Source organism: Panicum virgatum, chromosome 9N (genome assembly GCF_016808335.1).
Source record: "Panicum virgatum strain AP13 chromosome 9N, P.virgatum_v5, whole genome shotgun sequence".
Lineage (NCBI taxonomy): Eukaryota > Viridiplantae > Streptophyta > Magnoliopsida > Poales > Poaceae > Panicum > Panicum virgatum.
This window is the reverse complement of record NC_053153.1, coordinates 15040404-15054915: the sequence shown is the minus strand read 5'-3', so window position 1 is coordinate 15054915 and position 14512 is coordinate 15040404. Positions and strand designations below refer to the sequence as shown.

Genomic DNA, 14512 nt, shown 5'->3' with positions numbered 1-14512 from the left:
GCATTGCCAGTTGTGCTATTTGAACCCATGTAATTATAGTTAGGCCAATCATAATAAGATTATTATGAGAGTATTATGAGTATTAAATTTGCTGATATGATAGAAGAGCGAAAAATATGAGTATCATAAGATAAATAAATATGTATTTTTATGATACTTCTCCGGCTCGGTTACATGCGGCAAACACTCCTCACCGATACTGGTATTATAGCCAATAACTAAAAACATTTGTACATGCGAACCATAATCATTGCACAACAGCACAAGCGCGTGTACTAAAAGAGAAAAGTGAGAGAGCTTCAACCCACAACAAACACCACAAACGTGCAGTAAAGCAGAGGCCCGGCCCATACGTGCCCCGGCCCATTCATTCTAGCCCAGCAGCACCGCGAATACGCGTCCGCTGCGCCGTTGACGTACTCGCGGGTCGTCTACATAGCTCACGCGCATTGGCCGTGGCAAACCCTCTCTCTTCCCAGTCCGCTCGGCCACCAGCTTTGACCGCCTCCTCCCGTCCTCCGCTCCCCTCCGCTACTGCTCCTCCCCATCCCACTTCCCCGCAGGAGAGGCAGCAGCGGCGGCGGCGGCGGCGGCGACGGCGGCTAAGCGTAACCCCCACCTCGGCGAGCGGCACCGGCGGCGGCAAAGGCAAGATGTTCGGGCGCGCGCCGAAGAAGAGCGACAACACCAAGTACTACGAGATCCTCGGGGTGCCCAAGTCCGCATCCCAGGACGACCTCAAGAAGGCCTACCGCAAGGCCGCCATCAAGAACCACCCCGACAAGGGCGGCGACCCCGAGAAGGTCCGTCCGGACCGCCCGCGATCCCCCCCTCCCCTCTCGCGATCTGGTTTTGATCCGATCTGTTGTCCTCCTTGGCGGTAGATCGGGGAATCCTGGGTGACAAAGTGGTTCGTATTTTCGTGTTGGAATTGCCGTTTATGTTTCCCATCCTATTTCCATGGCATGATCACGTGGTAGATTCGATGATGTTTTTAGCTGTCTCCGCTGTGATTTGTACTTCGTGTTCAGTATGGTAGGTTCGTGGTGTGCGATCAACGATCACGTGACGTGCAGACGTGAAGTGGTTATGATCTAGCTTGGGTCAGGAACTGGGTTTTCTAGAGAACCTTCTACCTAGTACAGTAGTACTGGCTGCTAGTAAAAAATGGTCCTAAGAGGGGGACAAAGATAAGGAACTCTCCATGCTATTATTGGATGTGCAAGTTCTTGTGATCTGCTTTTGCGGATGTAGATTGTTTTTTTGTCCTGGATGGCTGTTAGTTACCATAATTGTGTCATGTGATGGAAATATGTATGGCTTGTTCTTTTTGCACTGGATGTTGCTTGGTTTTGAACCACTTTTGCTGATGTAAGAACTTTGCATTGTGGTCAGTTGGCAAGATCAATATTTTCTTAGCAGTAGGTAATATGATGCATCTATGGAACAAACTTTTTGTTCACCAATCTGCCTTCAACTAGAGGGGTTATATTTGTAGTTACACATCATCCAAAATTGGTACTCTATAGTGGTTGTGTTAGTATACTGTCATGTGAAAATAGTTTATGTTTTACCCGATCTGGATGTCCAAATGAAGCATTTTTGTGGTTATCCAAAAGATGCTTAATATCTTTACCTCACAGATACAGTGTCATGTCTCTTGGAAAATAAATGCACTCAGTTATTAGGACCAATTGATTAGGACTGACCAATAGAGTAGCATTTTCAGTCCTGTTTTGTCACACAGGATCACTGATAGTTTCATGAAGGATGGCTACCCAAACAGTCATGATTGGAATCTTTGCTGGTGTTTCTCAGTTGTCACATAGGATGAAAGATGACAATATGCATTTGTTCAGTCTATTTGTTGACTAAAGGATGTTTTGATTACCCTTCTGATGTTCCTATAGTTTATATCTTTTCGTTAGATAGGTTTTGATTTTAGATCTTTTCAACTTCACATGGTATGGTATAATAATCTGAGATACCTCCTATATTAGCTGCAAGCATGCATAGAGACTCACTATGTAAATATGGCAGATGACAGGCTTGTTTGGTTTTTCATTTTTTGTGGTGTTTAGTATTTTTTTGGTGTGTTTGGCAGCTATTCTATTGTGTTTCCATATTATATGTGCATGCATGCTTATATCATAATGATGCTGATTTATATCAATGCTTAGTAGTTCTATTGGAATTGAAAAATGCATATTGAGAGTTGGAATTGAAATCTTTAGCTGTAAAAATATCTGCTATCATCTCTATTCTATTTAACCTTCTCTGTTAATTTTTTGTATTGATTCCTTTATATTAATTTTTATTTCAGTTCAAGGAGCTTGCACAAGCTTATGAGGTTTTGAGTGATCCAGAGAAGCGTGAGATTTATGATCAATATGGTGAAGATGCCCTCAAAGAAGGAATGGGTGGAGGAGCCCATGTAGATCCATTTGACATCTTCTCATCATTCTTTGGACCCTCTTTTGGAGGTATTGTTTGATGGTACCCATGTTCTGTGACAACTCTGTTGTGGCTGTGCTCCTTTGTTGATGCAATAAATGTCTTTTGCATGCTTTTCTCAAAGGAGGTGGTGGCAGCAGCAGAGGCAGAAGGCAAAGGAGGGGAGAAGATGTCGTGCATCCACTTAAAGTTTCTCTAGAAGATCTTTACAATGGTACCTCAAAGAAGCTCTCGCTTTCACGTAGTGTCATCTGCTCCAAGTGCAAAGGGTAAGTGCCGCCAGACCTGTCCTGATTAACCAAGCATTTTCCAAATCCTTTTTGTTGAATTGCACTTCCTTGTTTATTTCAGCAAGGGCTCCAAGTCTGGTGCTTCAATGAGGTGCCCAGGTTGCCAGGGTTCAGGTATGAAGATCACCATCCGCCAGCTGGGTCCTTCCATGATACAGCAGATGCAGACAGCTTGCAATGAGTGCAAGGGGACTGGAGAGAGCATAAATGAGAAGGATCGCTGCCCAGGGTGCAAGGGTGAGAAGGTTGTTCAGAAGAAGAAGGTTCTGGAAGTTCACGTTGAGAAGGGGATGCAGCACAACCAGAAGATCACTTTCCCTGGCGAAGCTGATGAAGCGGTATGGTTTGTTGAATAATCAGCACGATAACATGTAGAACATGCTTTTGATGATTTGGTTTCACAATTATACTGTGTTTTCTTGCATGCAGCCTGACACTGTCACCGGAGACATTGTATTCGTCCTTCAGCAGAAGGATCACTCCAAATTCAAGAGAAAGGGCGATGATCTCTTTTATGAGCACACCTTGTCTCTGACTGAGGCTCTCTGTGGGTTCCAATTTGTTCTTACACATCTGGACAACAGGCAGCTTCTCATCAAGTCAAACCCTGGTGAAGTTGTTAAGCCTGGTAAGATCTTGTATCTGTGTACCTTAAATGGCACCTCAGTACTTTTGCAGGTGTATGGTTGGTAATCTTTGTTTTGATAAATTTTCGCAGACCAATTCAAGGCGATAAATGACGAGGGGATGCCAATGTACCAGAGGCCTTTCATGAAGGGGAAGCTCTACATTCACTTCACAGTAGAGTTCCCAGACTCGCTGGCACCAGAGCAGTGCAAGGCCCTTGAGGCGGTACTTCCACCAAAGCTTACACCCAAGCTGACAGACATGGAGATAGATGAGTGTGAGGAGACCACTATGCATGATGTGAACAACATCGAGGAAGAGATGCGCAGGAAGCAAGCTCATGCCGCCCAGGAGGCGTACGAGGAGGACGACGAGATGCCTGGAGGAGCCCAAAGAGTGCAGTGTGCACAACAGTAAGCTGAGTGTATCATCAAGGGGCTTCGCAGCGCTGCACACGTAGTAATCTGCAAGGTTTGCAGTGGACCTTTGGACCCAGTGTGATCTCTCTGGTTTTATCGTCGGAGTTATGAAACAGAGGAAGCTGATTCTGATTCTACCCCGTTGGGGGCGGGGAATGTATCCTTTTTGCTGCAACTGAAAAAATGCTACCCAGGCGTAGCTGGCTACTTTTAACTGTTTTGTGAGACTTGGTGTTGTTAATCGTATTTGAATGTTGTTAATCGTATAGGCAACTTAATGTTGTTGCGTGCTACAGTAGGACGACGCGCATTTGAATGCAATGACTCAAGTATCTTGTGCACCAGAATATTTCTATCGAACTAGATGCTCTTAATCGTTTGACAAAGCTACAATCTTTTTTTGTTTTGATCTGAGGGCACAAATCTACAATCATGGATTGGTCTGATTGATACAAATTGTCGTAATGCGCTGTCACTAATTACAATTACAAGCGACAATAGTTGCGGACGAGGAAGAGACGCTGAGGGAAGGAGCAGGCTAGCGTGGCTGGACGACGACGTAGATCTTGACGCCGAGGGAGCAGTAGTTGCCGATGGTGCACACGTAGAAGCGCACGCCCTTGTGGTCGAGCGGGATGACGGCGGGCCCGGTCCGGTAGAGCTGGTAGGGGTCGGCGGCGGTGCACTGGTCGAACTCCCAGTTCCCCACCTGCACCACGTCGTAGAACCCCGTCTCGAACCTGAAAACTGGGCGCGGCGCGGGGTCGGTCACTCGGTTGTTGACAGCAGGCACGGCTCTGCTGTGGCCGGGGAAGAACTCGGTACTCACCGAGGTTGTCGCCGACGTAGACGGTCCTGTTGTCCGCCCAGGCGCGGTACAGCCCGGGGCTCGTCGGGATGCGCCACGCCGCGCCGCCGACGACGTGGTCCTCGGCGGCCGCCGGCGCCGCGAGGAGGAAGGCGGCCAGGAGCGTGGCCTGGGCCGCCGCGCCGAGCAGCGTCCCCATCCTCATCATCGCCGATGGCTGCGCGAGTGGGGCCGAACACGAGGGAGCAAGGGGGCGACGAAAGACGAGAGAACCGCTCTGCCAGTGCCACGGCCCGCGCGGCGCACGAAGGGAAGAGAAGCCGAACCGCCGGGTTGCATTGGAGAGGCACAGGAGCAGTTGCTGACGAGTGACGAGCGATAACCGCGACCTGCTGCTTGCGAGTCGTGGCAGTGATTTTCTGCAACTTTCTGCAGGTCGTTATGTCATGGTGACTTTTACTATTTTTTTACGGGAAAGCTATATTACACTCGAGCTTTTCTACTCCTCCCCACACTCGAATTTCGCTGTCTATTCTTCTTGAGCTCCGTCGGAGAGAAATCGTGCGTCGAGGTTGGAGGGGTGGGAGGTGGGCAGCGGTGGCCGGCAGTGAGGTCGCCGCCGGCCGCGGGCGGAGGTCGAGGCGGCGGCCTTTAGGGTTTGGGTTTCTGGGGGTCGGAGGAGGCTCCAATGGCCGGCGGATCTAGAGGAGGTCGGGGGCGGCGGTAGGACAGGCGGAGGTGGTGGTTCGGCCGGCGGCGGAGAGCGAGGCGGCGCGGGAGCGCCGCCGGCCGGCCGGGGCCGGATATCCGGTGGGCGGTGGCGGGGGAGAAGAAGGGCGGGGTCGATGACAACAACGGTGGGCGGTGGCGGGGTAGGAAGGCGGCTGCCGCAGGCGGGCCAGGGTCTCGCCGCAGAGCTCCGGCGAGACCCTAGCCCGCCGCGGCAGGGTGGGGGCACACGGGGCGGCGGCAAATGAGGACCTCCGTGGAGATGGTTGGAGGAGGAGGAAGATTATGCCTCACGGAAGCTGGAGGTTGAAGATGACCGTGGCTCCCTGGATCTTCATCCAACGGTGAAAAAAATTCGAGTGTAGAGCAGCTAAAAAATACTCGGGCATAGTATAGACAACCCCTTTTTTAAAAAAAAAACTGGCACTTATTTCAAAAAAAAAAACTGGCACTACATTTTTGTTGCACATCTTAGCAACTTTCCCAGCGCATCAGATTAATCGAGAACCTGCAGTAAGCAGTCATTATCGTAGGGCAAGTAGTATTATAATAACGGTACACGGATCTTTGAGGCCATATAATCACAAATCACTCCAACGCATCAGATATATTCCCATTAGTATTATAATAACGATACACGGTCCAGATGATTTGTTAGAAATTTGTTATTTTTATATCTTACAAACCAAATTGAGTTTGGACAAGATATTTTATAAGGTTGTATATCATCATATCATCTACTTGTGTGATTTTTTTGGTAAATTTAGTCGACTTTTTTGCAGTGGTTTTCACGGGTTTTCACGAAGTTATAGTTTGCACTAGATATATTCCCATTATCGAGAGGCTGCGGCCGTCGCAGTCGTAGGAGATGCAGGTCAAAGTGCCAAAGAAACCGAGGTTCGATTCTGAACTTGCAGGAAAGTACGGCGCAGGCCGCTCGCAAGATCGCCAAGCGGCGAGCCGTGCCCATCAGTTCTCACATCACACTCGCCACTCCACTCGGTCTCGGAGTTGGAAAACGTCCCAGGGGCCAGGACAAACCGGACTTTTTCTCGAGCCTTGACCCGTCTCTCGTATCTCAGTCACCATGGATTTGGATTTCAGCCGACCACGCGCATCCTGCCTGCATTTGCCGGGTGGCCGGGGTGATTGCGAAGGGAAGACACTGAATTTCTGTGACACTGGCAAGAACATGGAAAGAACGAGAAGCGCTAGCTGATGGCGATCGAGCCAAACTACCGCGCAACACAAAATGCCGGCAGGTCCGACGCCTTCTAGAAACCGAGCGGCGGGATTGGGAAGGTTCTCCTCCGGCCGGTGGTGCCGTGCGGATCGGAGGTCGAGAAACAAGAAAAAGGTTCTGGCCCTTTTGATTGCCCGATTTGTGGCGTCAAGCAGTCGCGAGAGCCCCGGAAGGCCGGAAGAAAGGAGGAAACCCGCTGAAACTTTCGAGGAACACCACCGCCTGCCGCTTCGCACTCGTCTCGTGAAACGAGCTTACTCCATAGCAGTAGCAGAGTGGCAGCCAGCCAGCCAGGACAGGACGCAGCAAAAGCATGGGCCTCGACGCCGCGACCGCGGCAGAGGTCGCCGCGGTGGTCGCCCTGGCGGTGCTGATCGTGGCCATCGTCGCCGCATCCGCGGGGGCCTGCGGCGCGGGGCGCGCCGCCGCGGTGCACGACGTCGAGCTGGCGCTCGGGGCCGACACGCTCGTGACGTACGACCAGGCGGAGGCGGCCTCGAAGCGCAGGAGGGCGCCGGTGCAGTCGACGGAGGGGGAGGAGGACGGACAGGAGGAGGCGCCGTCCTGCGCCTTGTGCCTGTCCGAGTACGCCGGGGGCGGCGAGCTCGTGCGGGTGGAGCCGGCGTGCGGGCACTTCTTCCACGCGGAGTGCGGCGTCGACGGCTGGTTCCGGACGCACGGGACGTGCCCGCTCTGCCGCGGTGGCGTCAGGCCGCTGCCGAGGCCCGAGTGCCCGCCGTTGCCGGCGCGCGCGCCGCGGCGGCCACCGTGCGAGCTCCGGCGCCATAATGGGTCAATCTGCTTGCACCTTAGGCCCACTTACCATCGTTGATTAGCTTCTGGGATTTTGCAGAGGATTCTCGGGCACGTGTAGGTCAAAATTGTCTCTCGTTGCGTCAAGATTTAAGCAAGCTTTGTTGGTTGCTGTATTTTTTTCTCATTCTTTTGGTGTCGATTCTTGCACTCAGTATTGGATTAAGGCAGTGGCCAAAGGGCAAATATTGCAGATGGGTAACATCTCCGATACTCGGATACCTATGAACCCTCACTGATACTCCTACTTACTGGATACTGGTACTCCTTCGATACGTGTCCACAAGTAACAAATGTTTTATTAATATTTAAATAATTAAAATAATCTGGATGAATTATATGCCCTCTACACATGTAAGATGGATGGATTATTGTATCAAGCACTAAGCAACCAGACACTCTAAAAACATTTTAAGCAATGTTTATTAATTATAGATTTGTACCAGTGCGTCGGATGAAACAAATTTTCTCTATTAGCACTAAAGTAAAAAAAATCGGTTCGAATAAACACGTGAGTTTTGGAGACTACCCTACTAATGCTGCTCAATTTCACCTATGAACTATTTTAATCCCATCTAGATTGTTGGGTAATTGTTGCAATTTAAAAAATATTTATTGTTTAGCATCAATGGTTTGCTCCAAAAACCAATGTGAGGTTTTGTTTCAACCTGCATGAATGGTATTGAGCAACAAAGTAATATTTTGATAACTGAGCAAGAGCAACAAAGAATGCATTGTCATGTAAAGATAAAAAATTACACACTTCAATATGATTTAATTTATATGCCTGATATTAAAAGGTTAATATCTACTATGTGCATTCATCAATAGGAAGGTTATATGCCTGATATTACAAGGCATCTATAACCTCTTATATCATTTTTCTCCCATTGTAACCTTCTTTTATTTCAGAAAGGAAGTATCAATTTTCTCAATTCTTTGGAAGTATATCAATAGGAACTGCGTTCGCAACTGTCCCGTGCAGATCTGCCAGAATTTGCGTGCACTACAGAGCAAGCAGGAGGATCAGGGATCAGCTGGGTCTGTCTCGTAGCGCCGTTATTTTGATCCAGATTTTCCTGAACAGCACCAACGGTCATTAGCAGTTGGATCAAACTATCAAAGGGACCTAATAAGACGGACTGGTAGGCAGCAGATGGAGAGTTTGTGGTTGGTTGCTTTTCAAAGCCAAGGCACATTTGTGCCATCCGCGTGAACTCGATTGAGGGATTCGAAGCCATGCATCACGTCCATGAACCAATATAAAAAAATCAAATACATTACCACGGAGGGGGAGTCAGGTCAGCATAGTATATATGGTTTGAATCCCTTACGTGGACATGTACGTAGAATCGAACCCCAATCCTGATTATATAAGTATATGATGCAAAAAAAAAATCACTGTGTTTCAAGACCTAGTACATAATGTTTGATATGCATTTTTTTGAAAACTCTTCACGATGAAATAAGGTAAAGATTTGAAGTTCGCTTAAGTTTGAAAACATTGCAATTATTTATTATTGTGGCTTGTTCTTTGACCGGACGCACTCTAACTCAGCGGCCAATTAGAGCCCGACGCTGGTTCTGCAGTCGACCGTGAGCAGCCTTCCTCACGGTCGACGACCGCACGTGGGTGACCCCAATAATTCACCAGTCTTCCTCCTTCATTCCTCCCGTGCTCTTGCCTCTTTTCTCCTCTTATGTTTCTTTCTCCCGGCCCCCTTCCATTTCCTCTCTTCTGAGCACCGCCGCCTCCCCGCCGCCTCTCCCTTCCTCCTTTTGAAGCCGCGCTCCCTCCCCTACTGAGCGCCGCCGCCGCTGGATCCGAGCTCCCCGCCGCCGCGTGCCGCTGGATCCGCCATTGTCGCCGGATCCGCGCTCCACCGCCGCGCGTGCCGCCGGATCCGCCTCCCTGGATGCGGCGGCCGCCGCTTCCCTGGGCCGCGCGCTCCCCCGGCGGCGAGGAGGATGACGGGACGACGATTTTTTTTTCATTTTTTTTCTTCATTTTTTCATTTTTTTTTCTTTTTTTTTCATTTTTTACCTGAGTTTTTTTATTTTTTATGTAATTTTTTTCTCTTTTGTAATTTTTTCTCTTGATTTTTTTGAATTTATTTCGTACAATATTTTTGAAAAAAAATTTCTGCTCTTCATTTTTTCTTTGATTTTCTTCTAATTTTTTTTCTCTCTCTCCAATTTTTCTTTGAAAATTTTGCTGCTGCTCCAAATTTTTTCTTTAATTTTTTTTCTAAATTTTTTTCATCAGAAAATGACAAAAAAAATTACTATAAATGGCAAAAAAAATAATGTCTGAAAATCGACCGTACGGAGACCGTAAATTAGCGACCTCCCAATTAGAGGGGCCCTACCAAGTGAATATATTCGCTCTCCTCTGGCGCCTCTATCTCTTCCTATTTACTTTCTCCTTTTCTCATGTCTTCTCTCTCTTCCTTTCCTCTAGATCTCGACAGCCGGAGCTCGAGGGCGGCAGCCCGGCGGTGCGGCAGACCGAAGGTGCGGCGTGGCAGCGGCGGGGAGGCCCGGCGGTCCAGTGGCAGCGAGGTCCACTAGCTTCCCGAGGCGAGCGGCGAGCTGGAGCGAAGCTCCGCGCGCGTCACGTCGGCCCAGCGACATTCGCCCCCGCCGGAGGCGGCGAGTAGGGATGGCAATTCCACCCGCGGATGCGGGTATCTGCGGATTTTAAACCCGATGGATGCGGGTGCGGGTCTGATATTTCACCCGTGGGTGGACCCGCACCCGCACCCCGCATATTGCGGGTGCGGGTGCGGATTTGAGATTCCACCCGCGGGTGGACCCGCATCCGTCTGGAAAAAAAAAACCACAACCCAACCTACTTAGATAAGGTCCATCCCAACTATCCTAACTACAAAATGAGCACATAACTTATGAATTTATTGTTAGTTTGTCCTTATTACTTTGAACTAATGGATTTGTTGCTAGTTTGCTCTTATTACTTATAGAAATGTGTTATTTGACTGTTTAAATTGATGATTTTGTATATTTTTATTATATCTATTGTTAGACCCGTGGGCACCCGAAACCCGCCCGAAATCCGCGGGTGCGGGTGAAAAATGCACCCGCGGGTTTGCTCGCGGGCGGGTTTTTTCCAATCCCGCGGGGTTGCCTGCGGGCGGGTTTTCGCCAAACCCGCACCCGCACCCGCGGGTGCCATCCCTAGCAGCGAGCCCCCCGCTGGGTAGCAACGTTTGTTTTTTTTTAAATATTTTTTGATGCAAAGTTTTTCCTCAATTTTTTTAGGTCTGAAAGCAAAAAAAATTTCCACCATTTTTGTTCAATTTTTCTCTTCTAATTTTTTTTTCTCGTTGAAATATTTTTCGTTTCTCTCTATTTTTTTTGAAAAGTTTCCCTATAAATCTTTTATCCTCATTTTTTTAAATTCTGGATGCAAAATTTTTTCCTCCATGTGGTTTTTCAATTTTTCCTCTTTTGAATTTTTTCTCCTTGAAATAATTTTCATCGTCTCTCCATTTTTTTCTTTTTGGAAAGTTTATGTGAAAGCCTTTTATCACAAAACGACAAAAGAATGCCAAAAGAAGGGAAAAATGGCGGTCGGAAAATCGACCGTACGCAGCAGTCCTTACGGCCGTTCGTAAATTAGAATTTCCCGAATGGAACTTGAGGACATCACGTTGTGCCGGTGACCGCCCTGGTACAATGAACATCACAACGAAACATGACGACGAACAGCCAGAATCAAACTTGATATCCCAACGTATATCAAAAACACAAAAACACGAATATTACTAACGAACGGACATGTCCGCTACAGGCGTGGTTTCGATGGTCGCCTTCTGCTTCCCATCGTCATCCTGTGGAGATTTCCATCGCCAATCTCCTGGGGGGAATGAGCTCTGGTGCTGTAGCCGTCGATCAGCATGGACTATGCGAGCGCAGGCGCCGGGATTTTGAGTTAGGAGATGCAGATGGAGATGGAGGAGCGGCGCGGGGAGAGAGTTGCAGGGCGTGATTTGTGCCGAACTGAGAGCAAATAGACTGTTAAATTTGGGTGAGTAAAAATTCATTTAGAAGCCAACTTTTAAATTTTACTCTTTCAAATATAAGCGTCCACTAGCAGGTTGAGTAAATTGAACTTCCATTTTTTTCAACTGACATCTAGGCCCCACCAGTCATTCTCTCACCACGCCACGCTCCTCTCACACTCGTCCGTTCCCTACCCCGCGCCGCCGGCGCTCGCCACCCCACCGCCGCCCGCTCATCGTCCGGTCGCCGCCGCCCTCTCGGCGTCTGCCCGCTGTCTCCCCCGCCTCCCTTCGTCGCCCGGCACCACCTCGGCGCCCTCTTGTCCCCCGCGTAGACGGCGAGCAGCGCCAAAGCGCGCGCGCCGGACATCTCCTCGCCGTCCACGTGCGCGGCCCCGGCGGGTTGCCTGGCGTGCACCAGCGCCCGCTCTCCGAGCTTGCGGAGGTTGGAGCCGCACTTGGCGAGCTCGGCGCCGCACCGCCGCTCCACGGCCTCGCACTCCGCGAACGCCGCAGCGGCGCGCCGCGCGGCCGCCGTGCCCATCCAACAGCAGATCGAGATTCAAGAACCAGGTTCCCACATGAAGCTGGACGCAACACGGATTGGAGCAGCCACGCACGGAGCAAGACCAAAGGGAGAACTGCAGGACTGGGGGTGAGGGGGAGTGGAGGAGTAAGACTCACCGCCATGGGGATGCTTGTTCAACCACGGCGACCGAGCGGAGCAGAGGAGGCGCCAACGACCAAGAAAAGAGACGGGGTACAGGAGAGGGGACCGGAGGGGTTTGGTTTGATTAGGGGAGAGAAGGGGAGGGGATTCTTGGTTGATTGATTTTAAGAGCCGGCGCAGGCGTCGAGCAGCTCCGCGGTGTCCTCGACGCACTCGTCGACGGTCCTCTTGGTCGTTGCCGGCGGCCGTTCCCGACGAGGACGCGACGAGGCGCCTTTGCGCGGCGACGGCGAGGCTGAGCGCGCGGCCGAGGCACGCGGCGCTGGTGCACGATGCCAGCGGGTCGGCACGGAGCTCGTCGATCTCGCCGGCGAGCCAGCGGTCGTACGCGTCGGCGGGGGCGGCGGCGACGTGCGGGGCGGGGGCGGCGACCTGGCGCTGGATCGGCCACCGCTCCGTGGAAATGGATAAAAAGAAATAAGTGGGGCCCACAGTCGGCAGCCTAAATAGAGAGCCACCAAATTGGGGGTGGAGGGAGAAATTTGGAAGGCCTATCAAAATAGCAGTCCATTTGCTCCCTCCGCTGGAGATCAAATTTTTGTACCTACCAAGTAAATATGAAGATGTAATCCTATTTAATCACTCTGCTGGAGTTGTTCTCAATGCTGAAAGAAAAGGAAGTTTGGGCAGGGATCCCTCGGCAAAAAATCAAGGAACTCGCAAAACTGTAGGAACGTGCGCAATTTGGGGGGTGGCGAGCTTTGCGGCATTGCGAGCGCGACGGCAGGCAAACGGGTGTTGATGAAACTGATCGGAGGCGGCGTCGGGGGCCAGGGGGGTCGCGAGGGGAAGGGAGGCGAGCGGGTGACGTGCTGGTGGCGTGATTTGTGGGTGGGCGCTAAACGAAGGAGATCTGAAGTGAAGATTCGAATGAACAATCGCCACCGTCACAGTCACAGGCTTAACCAAAAAGATGGGGTGACCATGTAAACGAAAAAACGTCACCTTTAACCTCTTTTTAGTAGTATAGATATAGATATATATAGAATAGATATAGAATAGAGAAGAGAAGAGAAGAGAAGAGATAAAATAGAGATAGAGAAGAGATGTATGTATTTTTATTTTATCTCTATTACATATTTCTATAAATATAAATATAATATATATATATATATATATATATATATATATATATATATATATATATATATGCGTATCCTCGTGTCGGTGTTTTATTTTGGAAAAATGGCGTATCAAAATATCATTGTATCGGACTATCGGAGTATCGCGTATCCGTATCGGTATCGTGTTATTTGGGTAACATTACACCCTGCTGAGTGCTGATACAGGATGAGATGCTGAGCAGGCAGTCTAGCAGCTGGGTGAGTCTTCCCTTGCAGATAGGCAACTGCAGGGTGAGTGCAGTACCGTTGACGTAGCTTTGGGCGCGCCAAGGCTGCCGTAGGTGATGCCGACTGCCGACGCCGCAAATGAAGTGGCGAGAGGGACAGCGGAGAGCCTATCTCTTGGTTGATCGTTGGCAGATGTTGGCAACTGCAAGCCATTCCATCAGAGCGGTCGGTCGGTCCAACGCGTCGCCCTTTGCTCTGAAGTCCGAACCCTCTTCTTCGCGGGAGCCCGAGACCGCGATGTGTTCAGGGGAGGGGACCGTTCCATCAGCCGGCCGCCTGACGTTTGAGCTCGCGGCGGCGGCCTTTCCCGCCGGCCGTCGTCGGCGCTTCCCTCCGACCACACTGTCGTTGACTCCCCAAATCAAACGCAACAGAAAGCAAGCAGCTGTTTCCTGTGAGGAATTGCGGGTGGAATTTCTTAGGCTCTCTTTAGTTTCCAAAAATTTTCAAAATTCCCCGTCACATTAAATTTTTAGACACATACATAAAGTATTAAATGTAGTTTTAAAAAATAACTAATTGCACAATTTAGTTGGAAATAACGAGATGAATCTTTTGAGTCTAATTAGTACATGATTGAATACTAATTATCAAATAAAAACGAAAGTGTTATAGTAGCTAAATCCAAAAATTTTCACCAACTAAACACGCGCTTAAGTAATCAAGCTCCAACCTGACGAGGGCAACTCGGATCGCTGCTGACGACTTGCCGAATGTAATCGGCGATGCTGCCAGGACACGTCGCGGTCTGGTGTCTGCAGCCGCCGCGTGCCACCGTGTCGCCGACCGAGATTGCTAGCGGCCGACTTGCTGGGAAGCAAGGACGCGCGTTCTAGAAAACCTCAAACATCGGGGAAAAGGGGTTGAAAAGGCCATTTTCGTTGAATTGCCCCCCAAAAGTTTTAGCTTTTAACTACGACAATTGTCCACCTGCTACCTCCACCGGAAGGAATGGATGAAGAGAGCAGGAAATCCTCTGAAACTTTCTAGGAACAATCCACCCGTCATCTCATCCCCTGATGATG

General features: G+C 49.8%; 3 protein-coding genes across 4 annotated transcripts; 2 read left to right on the top strand and 1 right to left on the bottom strand.

The window, feature by feature from the left end:
• The first annotated feature begins 471 nt into the window (after window positions 1-471).
• On the top strand, window positions 472-4176 carry LOC120687965 (dnaJ protein homolog). 2 transcript variants are annotated; one of them, XM_039970079.1, is made up of 6 exons: window positions 472-803; window positions 2324-2483; window positions 2579-2723; window positions 2806-3082; window positions 3174-3372; window positions 3463-4176. In XM_039970079.1, exons 1-6 carry the CDS (start codon window positions 654-656, stop codon window positions 3786-3788), a joined length of 1257 nt encoding a protein of 418 aa, XP_039826013.1. In that variant the 5' UTR covers window positions 472-653; the 3' UTR covers window positions 3789-4176. The 2 variants fall into 2 exon arrangements, with proteins under 2 accessions (XP_039826013.1, XP_039826014.1); XM_039970080.1 differs by having other exon boundaries at window positions 2582-2723; window positions 3463-4134.
• On the bottom strand, window positions 4168-4941 carry LOC120687966 (umecyanin-like). The gene is made up of 2 exons (XM_039970081.1): window positions 4620-4941; window positions 4168-4537 (listed from the first exon to the last, which is right to left on the bottom strand). Exons 1-2 carry the CDS (start codon window positions 4804-4806, stop codon window positions 4329-4331), a joined length of 396 nt encoding a protein of 131 aa, XP_039826015.1. The 5' UTR covers window positions 4807-4941; the 3' UTR covers window positions 4168-4328.
• A 1942-nt stretch (window positions 4942-6883) lies between these two features.
• On the top strand, window positions 6884-7402 carry LOC120688752 (E3 ubiquitin-protein ligase EL5-like). The gene has a single exon (XM_039971126.1). It carries the CDS (start codon window positions 6884-6886, stop codon window positions 7400-7402), a length of 519 nt encoding a protein of 172 aa, XP_039827060.1.
• The last annotated feature ends 7110 nt before the right edge of the window (window positions 7403-14512 follow it).

What these genes read in the sequence shown, in the direction of transcription:
- LOC120687965 (XM_039970079.1), top strand. Translation starts at nt 654, where the DNA reads ATGTTCGGGCGCGCGCCGAAGAAGAGCGACAACACCAAGTACTACGAG. An exon ending in AGGGCGGCGACCCCGAGAAG is followed by an intron (nt 804 to 2,323) that starts GTCCGTCCGGAC and finishes TTTTTATTTCAG; the next exon opens with TTCAAGGAGCTTGCACAAGC. An exon ending in CTGGCGAAGCTGATGAAGCG is followed by an intron (nt 3,083 to 3,173) that starts GTATGGTTTGTT and finishes TCTTGCATGCAG; the next exon opens with CCTGACACTGTCACCGGAGA.
- LOC120688752 (XM_039971126.1), top strand. Translation starts at nt 6,884, where the DNA reads ATGGGCCTCGACGCCGCGACCGCGGCAGAGGTCGCCGCGGTGGTCGCC.
- LOC120687966 (XM_039970081.1), bottom strand. Translation starts at nt 4,806, where the DNA reads ATGATGAGGATGGGGACGCTGCTCGGCGCGGCGGCCCAGGCCACGCTC. An exon ending in CTACGTCGGCGACAACCTCG is followed by an intron (nt 4,538 to 4,619) that starts GTGAGTACCGAG and finishes CGCCGCGCCCAG; the next exon opens with TTTTCAGGTTCGAGACGGGG.